The sequence below is a fragment of the Eretmochelys imbricata genome, chromosome 2, assembly GCF_965152235.1.
Source record: "Eretmochelys imbricata isolate rEreImb1 chromosome 2, rEreImb1.hap1, whole genome shotgun sequence".
NCBI classification, from domain to species: domain Eukaryota; kingdom Metazoa; phylum Chordata; order Testudines; family Cheloniidae; genus Eretmochelys; species Eretmochelys imbricata.
Window position 1 is genome coordinate 212731698 of NC_135573.1, and position 15654 is coordinate 212747351.

Sequence of the window (15654 nt, forward strand, 5' to 3'; positions counted from 1 at the left end):
TGATATCACTCAGTGGTTTGTGTGATACTGTAACTCTGATATACTTAAAATGGAAAATAACTGAGACTGTAGATACTATAGAAGGTAAATGTTTTTCAATGGTCACCATTGTATTCTTGTCCGACTAATACTAAAGTTCTTAAAATCTTATGGGGATGAGTGTTTCATTTGTCGTATTTCTCTAAGGATCCTATTGCGTGGGTCTTAGCTCAAAAAAAGCTTATCCCCAAATAAATTTGTTAGTCTCTAAGGTGCCACAAGGACTCCTCATTGTTTTTGCTGGTACAGACTAACACGGCTACCACTCTGAAACCTGTGATATCTAGGTTGTCTTCCTTGAGGTCAGTTTCTGTACTGGGCACACAGCAGACTAAGAGAGCTAACATTCTTTATTTATCACAAGAATTTACCTTTGTGTGGGGAGAGTGAGTTCTGAGAAATAAATTTTCTAAATTTTTTGTTTCAGAATTTGTTTTTAAGTTTGTTCTTAATATGCTTGAAGTTTCACTTGTTACTCAAATAGAAGCTTTACGTTGAATTCATAGTAAAATTTGATAGTTTTTTGAGTAAACTATTTGTCATTTTTTAGATACAGAGGACAGATTTCAATTGTATTACATTTCATTTTTCAGGAAATCCTCGCCCGAGGAATTCTTCTTCCATTAATAAACCAGCTCAGTGATCCTGATTATATTAATCAGTATGTCATATGGATGGTAAGCTTTTTAGTGCTTCAGTAGTATTTCAAGAATATTCATCTGTAAGCACATTCCTATTCTCTTTTCCTATGCTCTCTAAGCATGGTTGGTTTAGCGGAAATACAATTTGTAATAGTACATCATTAGAGTAAAAGGGGTAGTGATGCTATCATTGATGTTGCATAAGAATTCCCATTCTAATCCCCTGCTTTGGTGGTTTTATGACTTTCTCAAACTTTGTTTTTTCAGGATGATAGTTTCTAAGCTTGCTCTCTACCTGCTGGTGAACTTTTAAAAAAAGTTTGAGTAAAAGCTGAGTACAATCAAACTAAGGAGGAAAGTAATTTGTCTTCAAGAATTTATTTTTCATGATTTTTATAGTGAAGTGCAGGGGTCAGCAATGTGTCTGTACACGGACACAAGTGTCTGTGGTAAAAATGTTGAGGACTGTGTTAATTTTTCAAAAAAATTGAATGACTGAATGACATAATTGCCCCACCCCATGTCTGTCACTAAGTACGGTAATTTTGTCAAGTGTACATTGCACAACATGGTGGTGTCGACCCTTGGTAAAATGTTTTGAGAGGTCTAGTTCTGCAGTAGTCAGTATTTCTTGTGGAAATGTCTTAATTAAAAAATGCTTGTGAGAGTTGCATCAAAAATTTAGTTTTGGATTGGAATAGACACGACACATCTTAAATCACACTTTGCACATTCACAGTACTTTCCTAATTGTGATGCACAGCTAAGGAAGTCTGCACTTGCACACAACACAGTGAAACATTTAGTTGTGAGCTGATATATAATTTAACATGCATCCTGCTGTGAGGTTAAAGCTGCACAGTTCCTAAGGCTCACAGTAGAGAGGTCACCTAAATGATGCACAAAAGGGCAGAGGTAAAGTGCATATGTAACCTTATACTTTTCGTTTCTTGACTTTTAAGTGTTTAACTGCAACTTTAATGTTCTCAATCATTTTTAATGGAATGAGAGTAGACACATTTTTTATGGAGTGACAGAATTTGGTTGGTGGAAAACTATATTTTTAAGAATTTTGGGAATTGTTTTAGCCTTACATGGAAGATAAAAACAGTAACATTAGATCATAATACTATGATAAAGATGAATTCAGTAACTTATCAGTGATTCTCATAGCATGTCTCCAAATGAAGTAGTTTTCTTAAGGGCTTTAAGAATGACAGATGAAACAAAAACTAACAGCAGTTTAAGTACATTAGAAGCAGTCAGCCTGCAAAACCATCAGTGGGGCCACTGGATGATTGAAATGCTAAAGGAGCACTCAAGGGAGACGGTCGTTGCAGAGAAGCTAAATTAATTCTTTGCATCAGTCTTCACTGCAGAAGATTTGATGGAGATTTCCACACTTGAGCAGTTCTTTTTTTGGTGACACATATGAGGAACTGTCCCAGATTGATATATCGTTCAAGGTGGTTTTGGAACAAATTGATAAACAGTAATAAGTCACCAGAACCAGAAGTAACTCAAATATGAAATTGCGGAACTACTGATTGTGGTATTTAACCTGTTGCTTAAATCAGCCTCTGTACCTGGTGACTGGAGGATAGCTAATGTAACAATGATTTTTAAAGAACGCTAGAGGGGCCATCTAGGCAATTACAGGCTGGTAAACCTAACTTAAGTACTAAGAAATTGGTTGAAACTATAGTAAAGAACAGAATTATCAGGTACATAGATGAAAACAACATGTTGGAGAAGAGTCACAAAAGGAGTCTCTTTTGTAAAGGGAAATCGTGCCTCACTAATATATAAGAATTCTTTGAGGGTATCAACTAACATGGACAAGGGTGATCCAGTTGATACAGTGTACTTGGACTTTCATAAAGCCTTTGACAAGGTCCCTCATCAAAGTCTTTTAAGCAAAGATATTAAAAGATGATAAAAGATATTACCTCACTCATCATGTCTCTCTAATAATATGGGACAAACATGGCTACAACACCACTTCATACTTAAGCAAAGTAAGCAGTCATGGAATAAGAAGGAAGGTCCTCTTATGTATCAGTAACTGGTTAAAAGATAGAAAATAAATGATAGGAATAAATGGTCAGTTTTCACAATGGAGAGAGATAAATAGCATAGATATTAGATATATATATCCTCAAGGATCTGTACTGAGATCAGTGCTGTTCAACATATTTATAAAAGATGTAGAAAAGGGGTAAACGGTGAGGATACAAAAGTACACAAAATAGTTAAGTCCAAAGCTGACGTGATGAGTTACAAAGGGATCTCACAAAACTGGGTGACTGGGCAACAAAATGTCAAATGAAATTCAGTGTTGATAAATGCAAAGTAATGCATATTGGAAAATGTAGTCCCAGCTATACATGTAAAATGATGAGGTCTAAATTAGCTGTTACCACTCAAGAAAGAAATCTTGCAGTTATGGTGGATAGTTCTGTGAAAACATCTGCTCAGTGTGAAGTAGCAGTCAAAAAAGCTAACAGAATGTTTGGAATCTTTAGGAAAGGGAAAGATAAGACAGAAAATATCATCATGCCACTATATAAATCAAGGGTACTCTCTATTCCTACTCAAGATTCTCCTGTTTATGCATCGCAGGACTGTATTAGTTATTTTGGCCACAGCGTCACACTGGGAGAGTTCATGTTCAGCTTATTTATCTACCATGACACTAAATTTCTTCAATGGCACTGCTTCCCAAAACATAGTCTGTCACCCTGTAAGTATGGCCTGAATTCTTTGTTCCTAGATATATGCATTTACGTTTAGCTGTATTAAAATACACATTGTTTGCTTGGTAAACTGGATGCAAGCGATCAAGAGTGTTCTGCATTAGTGACCTGTTCTCTTCGTTATTTAGCACTCCCCCAATTTTTGTGTTATCTGCAAACTTTATCAGTGATGATTTTTGTTTTTTTCTGGCAATAGATAAAAAAGTTAAATAGTGTAGGGCCAGGAACTGATCCCTATGGGACCCAACTGAGAAAACATCTGCTCAGTGGTGATGATTTCCCTGTTTACAATTACATTTTGAGACTTATCAGTTAGTCAACTTTTAATTCATAAAATGTATACAATGTTAATTTTATATCATTCTAATTTTTTATCAAAATGTCATGTGGTACAAAGTCAAAGTATGTCAACACTATTACCTTTTTCAATTACGTGTATAATCACATTAAAAAAATCAAGTTAGTTTGATGAGATCCATTTTCCATAAACCTATGTTGATTGACATTAATTATATTCTCCTCCTCTAATTCTTTGTTAATCGAATAACGTATCTGCAACTCCATTACCTTGCCCAGAGTTGATGTTAGGCAGAAAGGCCTATATTATAAATTGTCTGAAGTCAGACTCTTTCCAAATAAGTATTTCCAAAAAATAAGTAAATGGCATGCTTTCTGAGAAATTTTGATTTGTTTAGATTCCAGTCAGGTTAAAAAGATGAATTTCCAATTTCTGAGACCAAAGTTGTGCTCCCCACTTTCTGATAGGGTTAGAAAGCCCATCCATGGGATTTTATTAACTTCAAAATGTTTTTACTCTTGATTATGATGGAAGTTCATGATGGATGTTTGTTCCACTCAGTAAGGTCTATGAAGACAGACAGCTTTAAATGAAAATCTTCCTGAGCTTGTCTTCCACGCTACACACATGTTACACACACACACACAACACTACATTAAAGTTCCAAAGTCACACACTGAAAAGTTAAGAAATGTCAGTATTAAGGTTGCTTGCATATGAATTATGACAGTGTTTAGTTTCATGATCACATACTGTTGTTCTACAGCACCCCACATAGCTCAGTGCACAGAATGGATGGTATTCACACCTATGTAGCTATTCAATATCTTTTTATTTTTTTCAATTATTGAACTCCTTGTTCAATTCATGGTTCCATGCTTCGTTTACTGCATGCTATTCAAAACCTGTGCTGAAGACAGAATTATTAATTTCCTCATGGACTTTTCTGGGGTGCTCATCGCAATAGCATTCAAGTGCATCACAAACATTATTTCATTTCTTTTCACGATACCCTTGTGAGATGAGGTGGTATTACTATCTCCATTTTATAGATGGAGAGTAGTGGCACAAAGAGATTAAGGTCAAAAATAGAATAGCTTGGAATGGAAATTCTGGTTCCCATGGGAATTCTGACACTTTGAAAGATATCGCATTCTGATTCAGAACAAAAATCTGAAATTTCTGGCAAAATGAAAATTAAAAAATGCAATTAGGGACCATCAAAACGTTTTGTTTAGTGTCAAAATGCAACTTTTCAATACTGTCATTTTGTATAGACTTTCTATATTATATTTAGTATTTGAATATAAAATAAAATAATTTTAATATAATAATTTGAAACAAAAAATTAGAACAGCATTGTCAGTTGCAAATTTTTTGCCTTTTTGTTGACAAAAATTTTCAGTCTCGCAAGATGTTTCAATCTAAACTAACTGCATTTTTTCAAAATAATCAACTTCCATTGAAATTTTTTTGATCCACTCTAGTCAAAACTATCCGCTAATTTCGGAGGCCCAGTTTGAGACACCTACAGCCTGATTCTTCTGAAGATGTAGCACTTTATATGTTCAAATCACAGCTCCCATTGACTTCAATTTTGACTATGAGTACTTAGCACTTCTGCTAATCAGGTCCCAGGCTTTCAAGTCCGGCACCTTAAAAATGAAGACCATACAGTTAGTAACAACTTGTGAAAAGTTTGTTTAAATGGCTTAGCCAGCATCACAGAGGAGCCCTGTGGTAGAGGCAGGGATTGAATCAGTTTGTCAAAGGCAGTATTCAACTGCCGTAAGCATTAGACTGCCCATTCTCTGCTTTCATCCATTCTTTAGGGTTGCTCAACTTATGGTGCGCGGACTGTACATCACCCACCAGAACATTTCATAAGGCCCGCGGCCTGCTTCAACATATACTAATGGCTGATTCATTAGCATTTTGTCATCATGTTTACATCATTCTAGTTTACACAAGAGTGTAAATAGACAATGTTTCTATGTACAGAAATCTGTCTACATACGGAACAAGGTGAACTTAAAATATAAATCAATACAAGTGACTTTAAATCTTATTAAAATATGTAGAATCTGTTTGGCCGACACAGTTTTGCTTAGGTTTGCTAAGGTTGTGTTTAGGTTTATTTGGCCCTCTTGTGTAATAGAGTTGGGCACCACTGCTTCATTCAATATACACCTTCCAAGGCACTTAGCCAGTACATGGGGTTGCCTATCCTTCATGTTCCCCATTGTGTGCTACAAGATGTGAGGGCAGCCTTGCCCCCTGCTTCTCTTGCTTTTCTTGAGCAGGTCCTGTGGGAAGGTACTTCTCTCTCACCCATGGATTTCTGGAGCTTATCGTTGCCTCCCTCATTCCCCGGTACACAAGCTGAGCAGTCTGGGGGCCATCCAGCTGGTCTGTCTGTGAACTGCATCTAGAGAACATCTGTATGCACTCATGCTCCATACCATTCAATTCCTTGCCCTCATGTCCCACCCTGACACTAAGTGGTGGAACCTGCTGCCACCTGTGGAGGGTGGGAAGCCCTCATTGATTCATAGATATTAAGGTCAGAAGGGACCGTTATGATCATCTAGTCCGACCTCCTGCACAATGCAGGCCACAGAATCTCACCCACCACTCCTGCGATAAATCTCTCCCCTATGTCTGAGCTATTGAAGTCCTGAGATCATGGTTTAAAGACTTGAAGGAGCAGAGAATCCTCTAGCAAGTGACCCATGCCGCATGCTACAGAGGAAGGCATAAAACCTCCAGGGCCTCTTTCAGTCTGCCCTGGAGGAAAATTCCTTCCCGACCCCAAATATGGCGATCAGCTGAACCCTGCGCATATGGGCAAGATTCATTGATTGTTATCCCATCATACCATCTCCTCCATAAACTTATCAAGTTTAATCTTAAAGCCAGATAGATCTTTTGCTCCCTGCTTCCCTTGGAAGGCTATTCCAAAACTTCACTCTTCTAATGGTTAGAAACCTTCGTCTAATTTCAAGTCTAAACTTCCCGATGACCAGTTTATATCCATTTGTTCTTGTGTCCACATTGGTACTGAGCTTAAATAATTCCTCTCCCTCTCCAGTATTTATCCCTCTGATATATTTATAGAGAGCAATCATATCTCCCCTCAACCTTCTTTTAGTTAGGCTAAACAAGCCAAGCTCCTCGAGTCTCCTTTCATAAGACAGGTTTTCCATTCCTCGGATCATCCTAGTAGCCCTTCTCTGGACCTGTTCCAGTTTGAATTCATCCTTCTTAAACATGGGAGACCAGAACTGCACACAGTATTCCAGGTGAGGTCTCACCAGTCCCTTGTATAACGGTACTAAAACCTCTTTATCTCTACTGGAAATACCTCGCCCGATCCATCCCAAGACCGCATTAACTCTTTTCATGGCCATATCACATTGGCCGATCATAGTCATCCTGTGATCAACCAATGCTCCAAAGTCCTTCTCCTCCTCCGTTACTTCTAATTGATGCGTCCCCAGCTTATAACTAAACTTCTTGTTATTAATTCCTAAATGCATGACCTTACACTTCTCACTGTTAAATTTCATCCTATTGCTATTACTCCAGTATACAAGGTCATCCAGATCTTCCTGTATGATATCCTGGTCTCTCTCTAAATTGGCAATACCTCCCAGCTTTGTATCATCCGCAAACTTTATTAGCACACTCCTGGTTTTTGTGCCGAGGTCAGTAATAAAAAGATTAAATAAGATTGGTCCCAAAACTGATCACTGAGGAACTCCACTGGTAACCTCCCTCCAGCCTGACAGTTCACCTTTCAGTAGGACCCGCTGTAGTCTCCCTGTTAACCAATTCCTTATCCACCTTTCAATTTTCATATTGATCCCCATCTTTTCCAATTTAACTAATAATTCCCCATGTAGCACGGTATCAAACGCCTTCCTGAAATCTAGGTAAATTAGATCCACTGCATTTCCTTTGTCTAAAAAAAGCTGTTACTTTCTCAAAGAACGAGATCAGGTTGGTTTGGCACGATCTACCTTTTGTAAAACCATGTTGTATTGTGTCCCATTTACCATTGACCTCAATGTCCTTAAATACTTTCTCCTTCAAAATTTTTTCCAAAACCTTGCATACTACAGATGTCAAACTAACAGGCCTGTAGTTACCCGGATCACTTTTTTTTCCTTTTTTAAAAACAGGAACCATGTTAGCAATTCTCCAGTCATACGGTACAACCCCTGAGTTTACAGATTCATTAAAAACTCTTGCTAATGGGCTTGCAATTTCATGTGCCAATTCCTTTAATAGTCTTGGATGAAGATTATCCCCCCAATTTAGTCCCATTAAGCTGTTCGAGTTTCGCTTCTACCTCAGATATGGTAATATCTACCTCCATATCCTCATTCCCATTTGTCATGCTACCATTATCCCTAAAATCCTCTTTAGCCTTATTAAAGACTGAGGCAAAGTATTTGTTTAGATATTGGCCATGCCTGGATTATCCTTAACCTCCACTCCATCCTCAGTATTTAGCGGTCCCACTTCTTCTTTCTTTGTTTTCTTCTTATTTATATGGCTATAGAACTTTTTACTATTGGTTTTCATTCCCTTTATAAGGTCCAACTCTACTTGACTTTTAGCCTGTCTCACTTTATCCCTACATGTTCTGACCTCAGTAAGTAGCTTTCCTTGTTGATCCCTCCCATCTTCCACTCCCTGTATGCTTCCTGCTTTTTCTTAATCACCTCTCTGAGACGCTTGCTCATCCAGCTTGGTCTACAACTCCTGCCTATGAATTTTTTCCCCTTTCTTGGGATGCAGGTTTCCGATAGTTTCTGCAGCTTTGACTTAAAGTAATCCTAGGCTTCGTCTGCCTTTAGATCCATAAGTTCTTCAGTCCAGTCCACTTCCCTAACTAATTTCCTTAATTTTTGAAAGTCAGCCCTTTTGAAATCAAAAACCCTAGTTGCAGATTTATTTTTGTTTATCCTTCCGTTCAGTTTGAACTGAATTAGCTCATGATCACTTGAACCAAGATTGTCCCCTACAACCATTTCTTCTATGAGGTCCTCACTACTCACCAAAACCAAATCTAAAATGGCATCCCCTCTAGTCAGTTCAGCAACTACTTGATGAAGGAATCCATCAGCTATCGCATCTAGGAAAATCTGAGCCCTATTATTGGTACTAGCACTCCTCCTCCAGTCTATATCTGGGAAGTTAAAGTCTCCCATGATCACGCAGTTTCCATTAGTATTTACTTCATTAAAAACATTAAAGAGGGCTCTATCCCTATCCAGATTAGATCCTGGCGGTCTATAGCACACCCCAAGCACTATCACAGGGGAGGCTCTAATAGTTTTCTTCCCCAATGTGATTTTTGCCCAGATGGACTCTGTCTCATCCATTCCATTGCTTCCTATTTCTTTACATTCTACCTCACCACCACCTTTACCTTTATTTCTGTCTTTCCTAAACAGCACATACCCTTCAATACCTGTAGTCCAGTCATGACTACTATTCCACCATGTTTCTATTATCCCTATAATATCTGGTTTCACTTCCTGCTCCAGTAGCTCTAGTTCCTCCATTTTGTTACCTAGGCTCCTCACATTGGTGTACAAACATCTTAATTTTTGCTGTTTGGCCTCGCTCACATTCTGTACCCAATTAGGCACGGTCATTCTACAGCCAGTATGACCTATTAGACTGGTATCCACACTACCCTTCCTCCTTATGTCCATTCTCCTACCCATGGCTGTATCCTCTCTTACTTTGTTTTCTTCCCTCTCAGTGCTAAAATCCGGCGTGGAGATTACCTCATGGGCAAGCCTGTACTCCACCCTGGTCCCACGGGCCACTGAGGATATTAGTTGGTGGCTCCTCTGTGCAGCTAATGGCATGGTTCATGTAGTCTCCTGAAACCTGCCCCTTCTGTGTTGTGCCCCAAGGTCTCCTTCTCATCTATGAAAAGTGCATCAGACTGCAGCCCCTTTTCTGACTCCTCCAAAACCTCCTGCTGAGGTTTTGGCTGCATTTTTTCCAGTATCACCTTATATTTGCATGTCCTATCCATGGCTCCACAAAGCCATGAGACCTCCTTATCATCCTCCTCCTGATGCTGCCCAAGATGACCACCTACCAAACTAGGAGGAGCAAACTTGTGGCTCCTTGGACTCCACTGAGGAGCGGTGGGTGCTGTCCGGGGTTCTCAGCTCAGTGTCCTCATCTGGATCCCCCGTTTTGACCCTATGACCCTTGCTCCCTTCACTGTTTTTTTTTTCATTTGTTGTCTCCCTTAAATCTGGGCTCCGTGGTTCTTTCCCCTTGGTTGAGTGGATCGGCCTGTAGTTCGGGGGTTGGGGGGTGTCTAGGCCTCCCCATCCCAGTACCCACAGTGGATGCACACCTTCCAACCTCTGCAGTAATTGTAGCAGGGGTCAAACAGACAACAATCTAACTTTGCACCCCTGATTCATCCCTAGAGCAGCTCCGTTCTGGGCTCTGAATGATGCAAAGAAACTGTTTAAAAAAAAAAAAAGTTGTTATGCAGTTGAAGACTGTATCATAATGCGCACACACAAGAGGGTCAAGTTAAGGTTGTACAGTGAACCTTCATTCTGGCATTTTCTAACTTAAGAGTGCTTGACTTTGCAACTTAATAATCTTTTAATATCATTTTTGGGTGATGTCATAGGTAAGGGTATGATTTAATTATGGAGGTCATGGATTCCATGACTTTAATGAACCTCCATGACTTCTTCGGCTTCAGCCTCTACCACAATGTGCTCTTCCCCCCTTTATTTTTAATAAAAGTCACAGACAGGTTGCGGGCTTCGGTGAATTTTTGTTTTGTGCCTGCAGCCTGTCCCTGACATTTACTAAAAATAACCGTGACAAAATCTTAACTTAATAATAGGATTTTAAAAAAGCAGAGTCAAACAGAAATTCCATCATGTCATGTTGACACTCACAGAAGTAATCAACAGGATTGGAACCTTCTGATCTTTAAGATCCTCAGCCACTTGAGGTCATGGTGTAACTGATAGTGGTAGTAGTAAGTTGTCATCTTCTATGTGGAACAGCACTAGATGGGGATGGGGTTTGGAGATGTTTGCTCACAGCAGAAGAATGGTGAAACTCAGGAATCTTAGTTTCCATTCCAGGCTCAGGATGGGAGTGTTGCCACAGACTCTCCTCTTTTCTCTTCATTTCTTGTCCCAGTGAGTGCCACTTTCATCACCTTGCCAGCCCCAGTCTCCACTCTTCAGATGTCTCATCTTTGTATCATCCCACTGAACTCCCCATCCCAGTCTTCTCGTCCCGCCAGTCTCAGTTGCCCACATACTTGGCTCCTTGTCCCCAGACTCCTTGCCCAGCCAGACTCCCTGTGTCATTTTCTGCCCCACCCTTTCTGACTCCTTGTCCCAGTCCATTCCCCTCATCCTCCTGCAGGTCTCACTCTTGTCCCCTCCACTTTCTAATCAGGCAGCTTCCTTCTGCATACTGTCTGGGGCCAGCAGAGGGATCATTGACCGCACAGGAGAGAGAGTCTCCCTTGACTCATTTCAAATGTCTGGACTTGGCACAGCAGCTGCAATTGCAGGGAAAGCCCTGCTTAGTCTCAGGCTAGACCATGTGCAAAGTAGACAGAACCTTTGGGAATTTTAGCTGCTGAAATCCAAGTTGTCTCTACTGAGTGTACTCAAACTTTCATTCTCAAGACTTATAATTTGGTCAAATTTAGGCAGATTTTAACAGACACAACCCAGAGCACATCCCTAAAACAATGTCTGTCCCTACGAATTTCAAGCCCCTGTTCCAAAGCAAGTGGAGGGGGCAGGAGAGACTTTCAAAGAAAACGTCACCAGACTTTTTTAACACGGTGGCTTAAGGTGCCTTAGCTCACCCTCCCCCTGAACTGCAAGTTCTTAGTATCTCACCTTTCGTTTTAACATGTAGAGAGAGACCTCTAGTCTGTAATATCTAAGAAGGGGATTTTAAATGTGAGGTCTTAAACTTTGAGAATTTGTGTGTCTTCTGAAGTGAAATATGTCTTGGTTGTCCATAGGACCATTCTTGTATTAATAAACAGTTGTACACATCCCCACTCCTACAGTTCTGATCTTTTTCCTTGATAGAATGTGGGGAAATCCTTAAATGCTGTATGGTCTTTATATCATTCCTGATGCCAAGAACAACAATTCAAAACATACAAGTGTGGATCTGTATCTGATAGCAAAATGACAGAATCTGTTGCTTTAAACATGGCAGGAACACAATTACTGTGGGCCCCCAGAATCTGGTCTTTGTTTCTTCTGAACAGAAAGTTCTTTAAAATGTAGCCTTTAATTTAAAAAGTTCCTAATTGAAAACCAGGTTTAGAGGTTTAAACTGCCACAAGGATTTATTTCTCCATAGACGGCACAATCCTGAGAAAACAGTTTGAATTTCATGGCTGCCATGAACTGTGATGTTTTTAAAGTGATGGCACTATACAGTATATGTTAAATTTACAATTTTCCCTTAATTGTCGATTCCAGTTCACCATGAAGAAGCATACACTATGCATAGATTTTTCTCTTCTGCATAATTTGGGTTGTAAATTTTCTGACTATTTCAGATTCGTGATTCCAATTGTAACTATGAGGCCTTCATGAATGTTATTAAATTAAGTGACAATGTAGGGGAGCTGGAAGCGGTAAGAGATAAGGCTGGAGAAGAACTGCAATATCTTCGATCCTTAGATACAGCGGGAGATGGTTAGTATTTTTATTTTAATGAAGAATTAAAATAAACAAAAGCTAACAAGATTTTTTTTTTTGGTAATTACAGAAGAGTGTTAAAATGTGAACTCTTACCTTACTAGTGTTAATCGTGAGTGCTATTAAAAATGTTATGTGAAAGATTCAAACCTGAGTTTTCTCTGATGTGCAAGATCCAAGACTGATTGCCTCCATCTGTATTCCCCTTTCTGTGATGGCTGTTATCATGGTTTCTAACAGTAATTATGTGTCTTGATAGGTTTTGTTCTAAATTTCTATGATTTTGTTCTATCTTTTAATAAAAGTCAAATGTCCCGGTTGAAACCTGCCTGACTGGTTCTGACTTTCAGTAATGGTTCATCTATTGATGATGGACTACTCACAACTTTTTAAATAATAACTGAAAGTTACATTGAGAACGGAAGGAAAAAGACTACTTAACTGCAATTCAGTTCTTCCAGTAGAAATTAAATGTATTCAAAACAAAACCAAACCACTTCACTGTAAATATTGACAGTCATATTCATTCTGGTAGGTGTCCTTACATAAGAACAAAACAAGAAAAATGATATGTATCTTTTAAAAGTGTGTTTAAATTGATAATATACTTAATCAATTGTTTGATCACTAGTTTGTTTCTACTTCAGTCCTCTTTAGTCTGAGTTATTGTTTTTTTTTCTCTAGATATCAATACGATAAAAAATCAAATAAACAGCTTATTATATGTTGTTAAAGTATGTGATTCAAGAATACAGAGGTTGCAGTCAGGAAAAGTAAGTCATACTTTTCTATTAATACTCTTTCTGATGTTTGTTTTAATCATAAATGATAATGTGAAATTGTCAAAGACGTGCTAGCGATTGTCATAAGATCTCTCTAGTTCATTAAGGGAAAAATATGACTGTAGCCCTTGAGTTTATACTGTGTAGTATATATACTGACTATATTGAACTGTATACTGAGTAATTATGTAGCTAAAGTTGCACCTTCATACTTCCAATTTTATATGGAAAATTCACCTACCAGAGCTTTTGTTAGAAAATGTTATCCATTATATATATATTATAAATATATAGCTATTATGCTACATATTACTATTGCATATTTCAGATTTATTTTCAAACCTTTAAAAATCTGGAATATATTTTTAAATGATCTTGGTTTTAAACTCTTCCAATTAGAAAAGAACTGAAGTAAGCTGCATAGCTAACTAATGAAGTTAAGAATTAAGAGAACAGTTTCTCTGACACATGAGTTCAGCTTCTCTACATCATCAACTGAATTCCTGCCTCTGATTAGGAAGTTCATGCAACACGCAGCTCAGTCTGGAGGCCCTTAGACGAAGTCCCTGTTTTTCAGCTGTAGGAGTTTATAACATTACTGCCTATTTATTGGTAGTAGTGTTCTCTTTTGAAGTACAGTTTGTTGTTCAGACTGTCACTTGTTTAAAAGTACCAATGGTATTTTGCACTGCTTGGAAGTTCTTGTGTGTCAGAAATTCGTCCGACTTGCTTCCTCTGTTTTAACAGCCTCTCCAGTTGCCATCTAGTCTCTAGCCTCTACTTTTTGTTACATTTGAGAAACTGCTGACATTCTTACTGTAGCATATCTGACTTTGTCCTGTTTCTTGGGACTACATCAGTTGAGCTTTAAGCTTGGATGGGGCATAAAGATGATGAGGGTTGTGCTTATTGACCAACACAGTACCAAATATGTAGAGCTCTGGTCCATGACTGGGGCCCCTAACACTACTGTAATACAATCAATAAAATAACTAATGGAAGTCAGATATCAATGGAGACAGATCTATATCATATTCTATATCATGTAGTGCTAATGAATTGGCTGCAGAATTTGAGGTGGTTTCAGGTAATTTTTAAGATGGCTCTAATAATTTCTTTAGAAAATATTTCAGAAGGTTGTGATGAACGTTTTCTTATCTACCCACTTTGTGGCCACTTGTGAACAGCTAGGTTTAAAATACTTGCACACAGGAATTCTGGGGCAGGGATAGAATCCAATTCCCTGGAGGGCATGAATCATCTATGCTGTAAACAAACACTGTTATAAGTCATTACACAAACAAAAAATTGTGGAGATAGCAGTGATCCTGTATACTAACATTTTAAAAACCAAACCAAACAAACCCCAAACAGGTTGCTGTAGTTAAAGTAAATCTGTTTACATTATATAAACACTTTTTGGTAGTAATTTAAAAAATATAAAAATTAATAAAAATAATATATTATCAATGCTGTATCCCATATTGTACAGGAAATAGATACTGTGAAACTGGCAGCAAACTTCGGAAAACTTTGCACAGTCCCTCTGGACAACATTCTGGTAGACAATGTTGCACTACAATTTTTTATGGGTAAGAAAATGCTAACTTTGGGAGGGTGGGGGAGGAAGATTATTTTTCATGAAGTAAGAACATGCCTGTGAACTAATACAAATTTGTGTTGTGTGCCATAACTGTACACGATCCTTTTCGGAGGGAATTGAAACTTAGTCTTTGCCATGACGAGTGTAGGTTAAACTGATATTATTCTTAACTTCATACTTTATGTTGAAGTCAGCTTGAAAGAGTTTTCAGACATAGTGATTTAACTGCAAGACTGATTCAGTGAATGTTTACAGTGGTGTCACTTAAGTTTCTTTTGAGAGATTCTACCGGTCTGAGAGATTCCTTCCCTGTTAAGTAGGGAATATTGCTGGAGCTAGTAACATCTCTTAAATTGAACAAATTTTTTTAATTATGACCACATTGCTTCAGAGATGACTAGTACCTGCTGATTGTGGTGGGGCGCAATTTAAAGGTTCTCTCCACCCTCTCCCCGCAACACTTTGAGTCACATCCCCTCTTACCCTTAGTGGCCCCTCCCTGCAGTTCCCAGCTATCTTGCTGCTGCCTTTTCCCACGGCTGCAGCTTGCAGCTCACCAGCTCCAGGAGCTGCCACACACGAAGGGGGCTCAGCCAGCAAAATCTGGCAGAAATCTGGCGAGGACGGGACATGACCCCACATGCACCCCCATGTGTTGCCTCTGCATTGCCTCATACTCTAGGTAGTCCTATTGAGACTACTTATGGTAGTATCCACTATGCCAGAATTTGGAGGATTGCAGGACTTGTAGAAGGCTCAAAAAATGTCCTTTGTTTAAAAATACT

The 15654-nt window shown here is 38.7% G+C and overlaps 1 protein-coding gene across 3 annotated transcripts in view; it reads left to right on the plus strand.

Moving 5' to 3' along the window:
- SNX13 (sorting nexin 13) overlaps positions 1–15654 on the plus strand; it is a 159524-nt gene that overhangs the window by 78571 nt on the left and 65299 nt on the right. For all 3 annotated transcript variants that reach the window (XM_077811398.1, XM_077811400.1, XM_077811401.1), the window contains 4 exons: positions 633–716; positions 12343–12481; positions 13169–13257; positions 14759–14858. In XM_077811398.1, coding sequence (XP_077667524.1) covers positions 633–716; positions 12343–12481; positions 13169–13257; positions 14759–14858 — 412 coding nt within the window. The remainder of the gene's footprint in view (positions 1–632; positions 717–12342; positions 12482–13168; positions 13258–14758; positions 14859–15654) is intronic.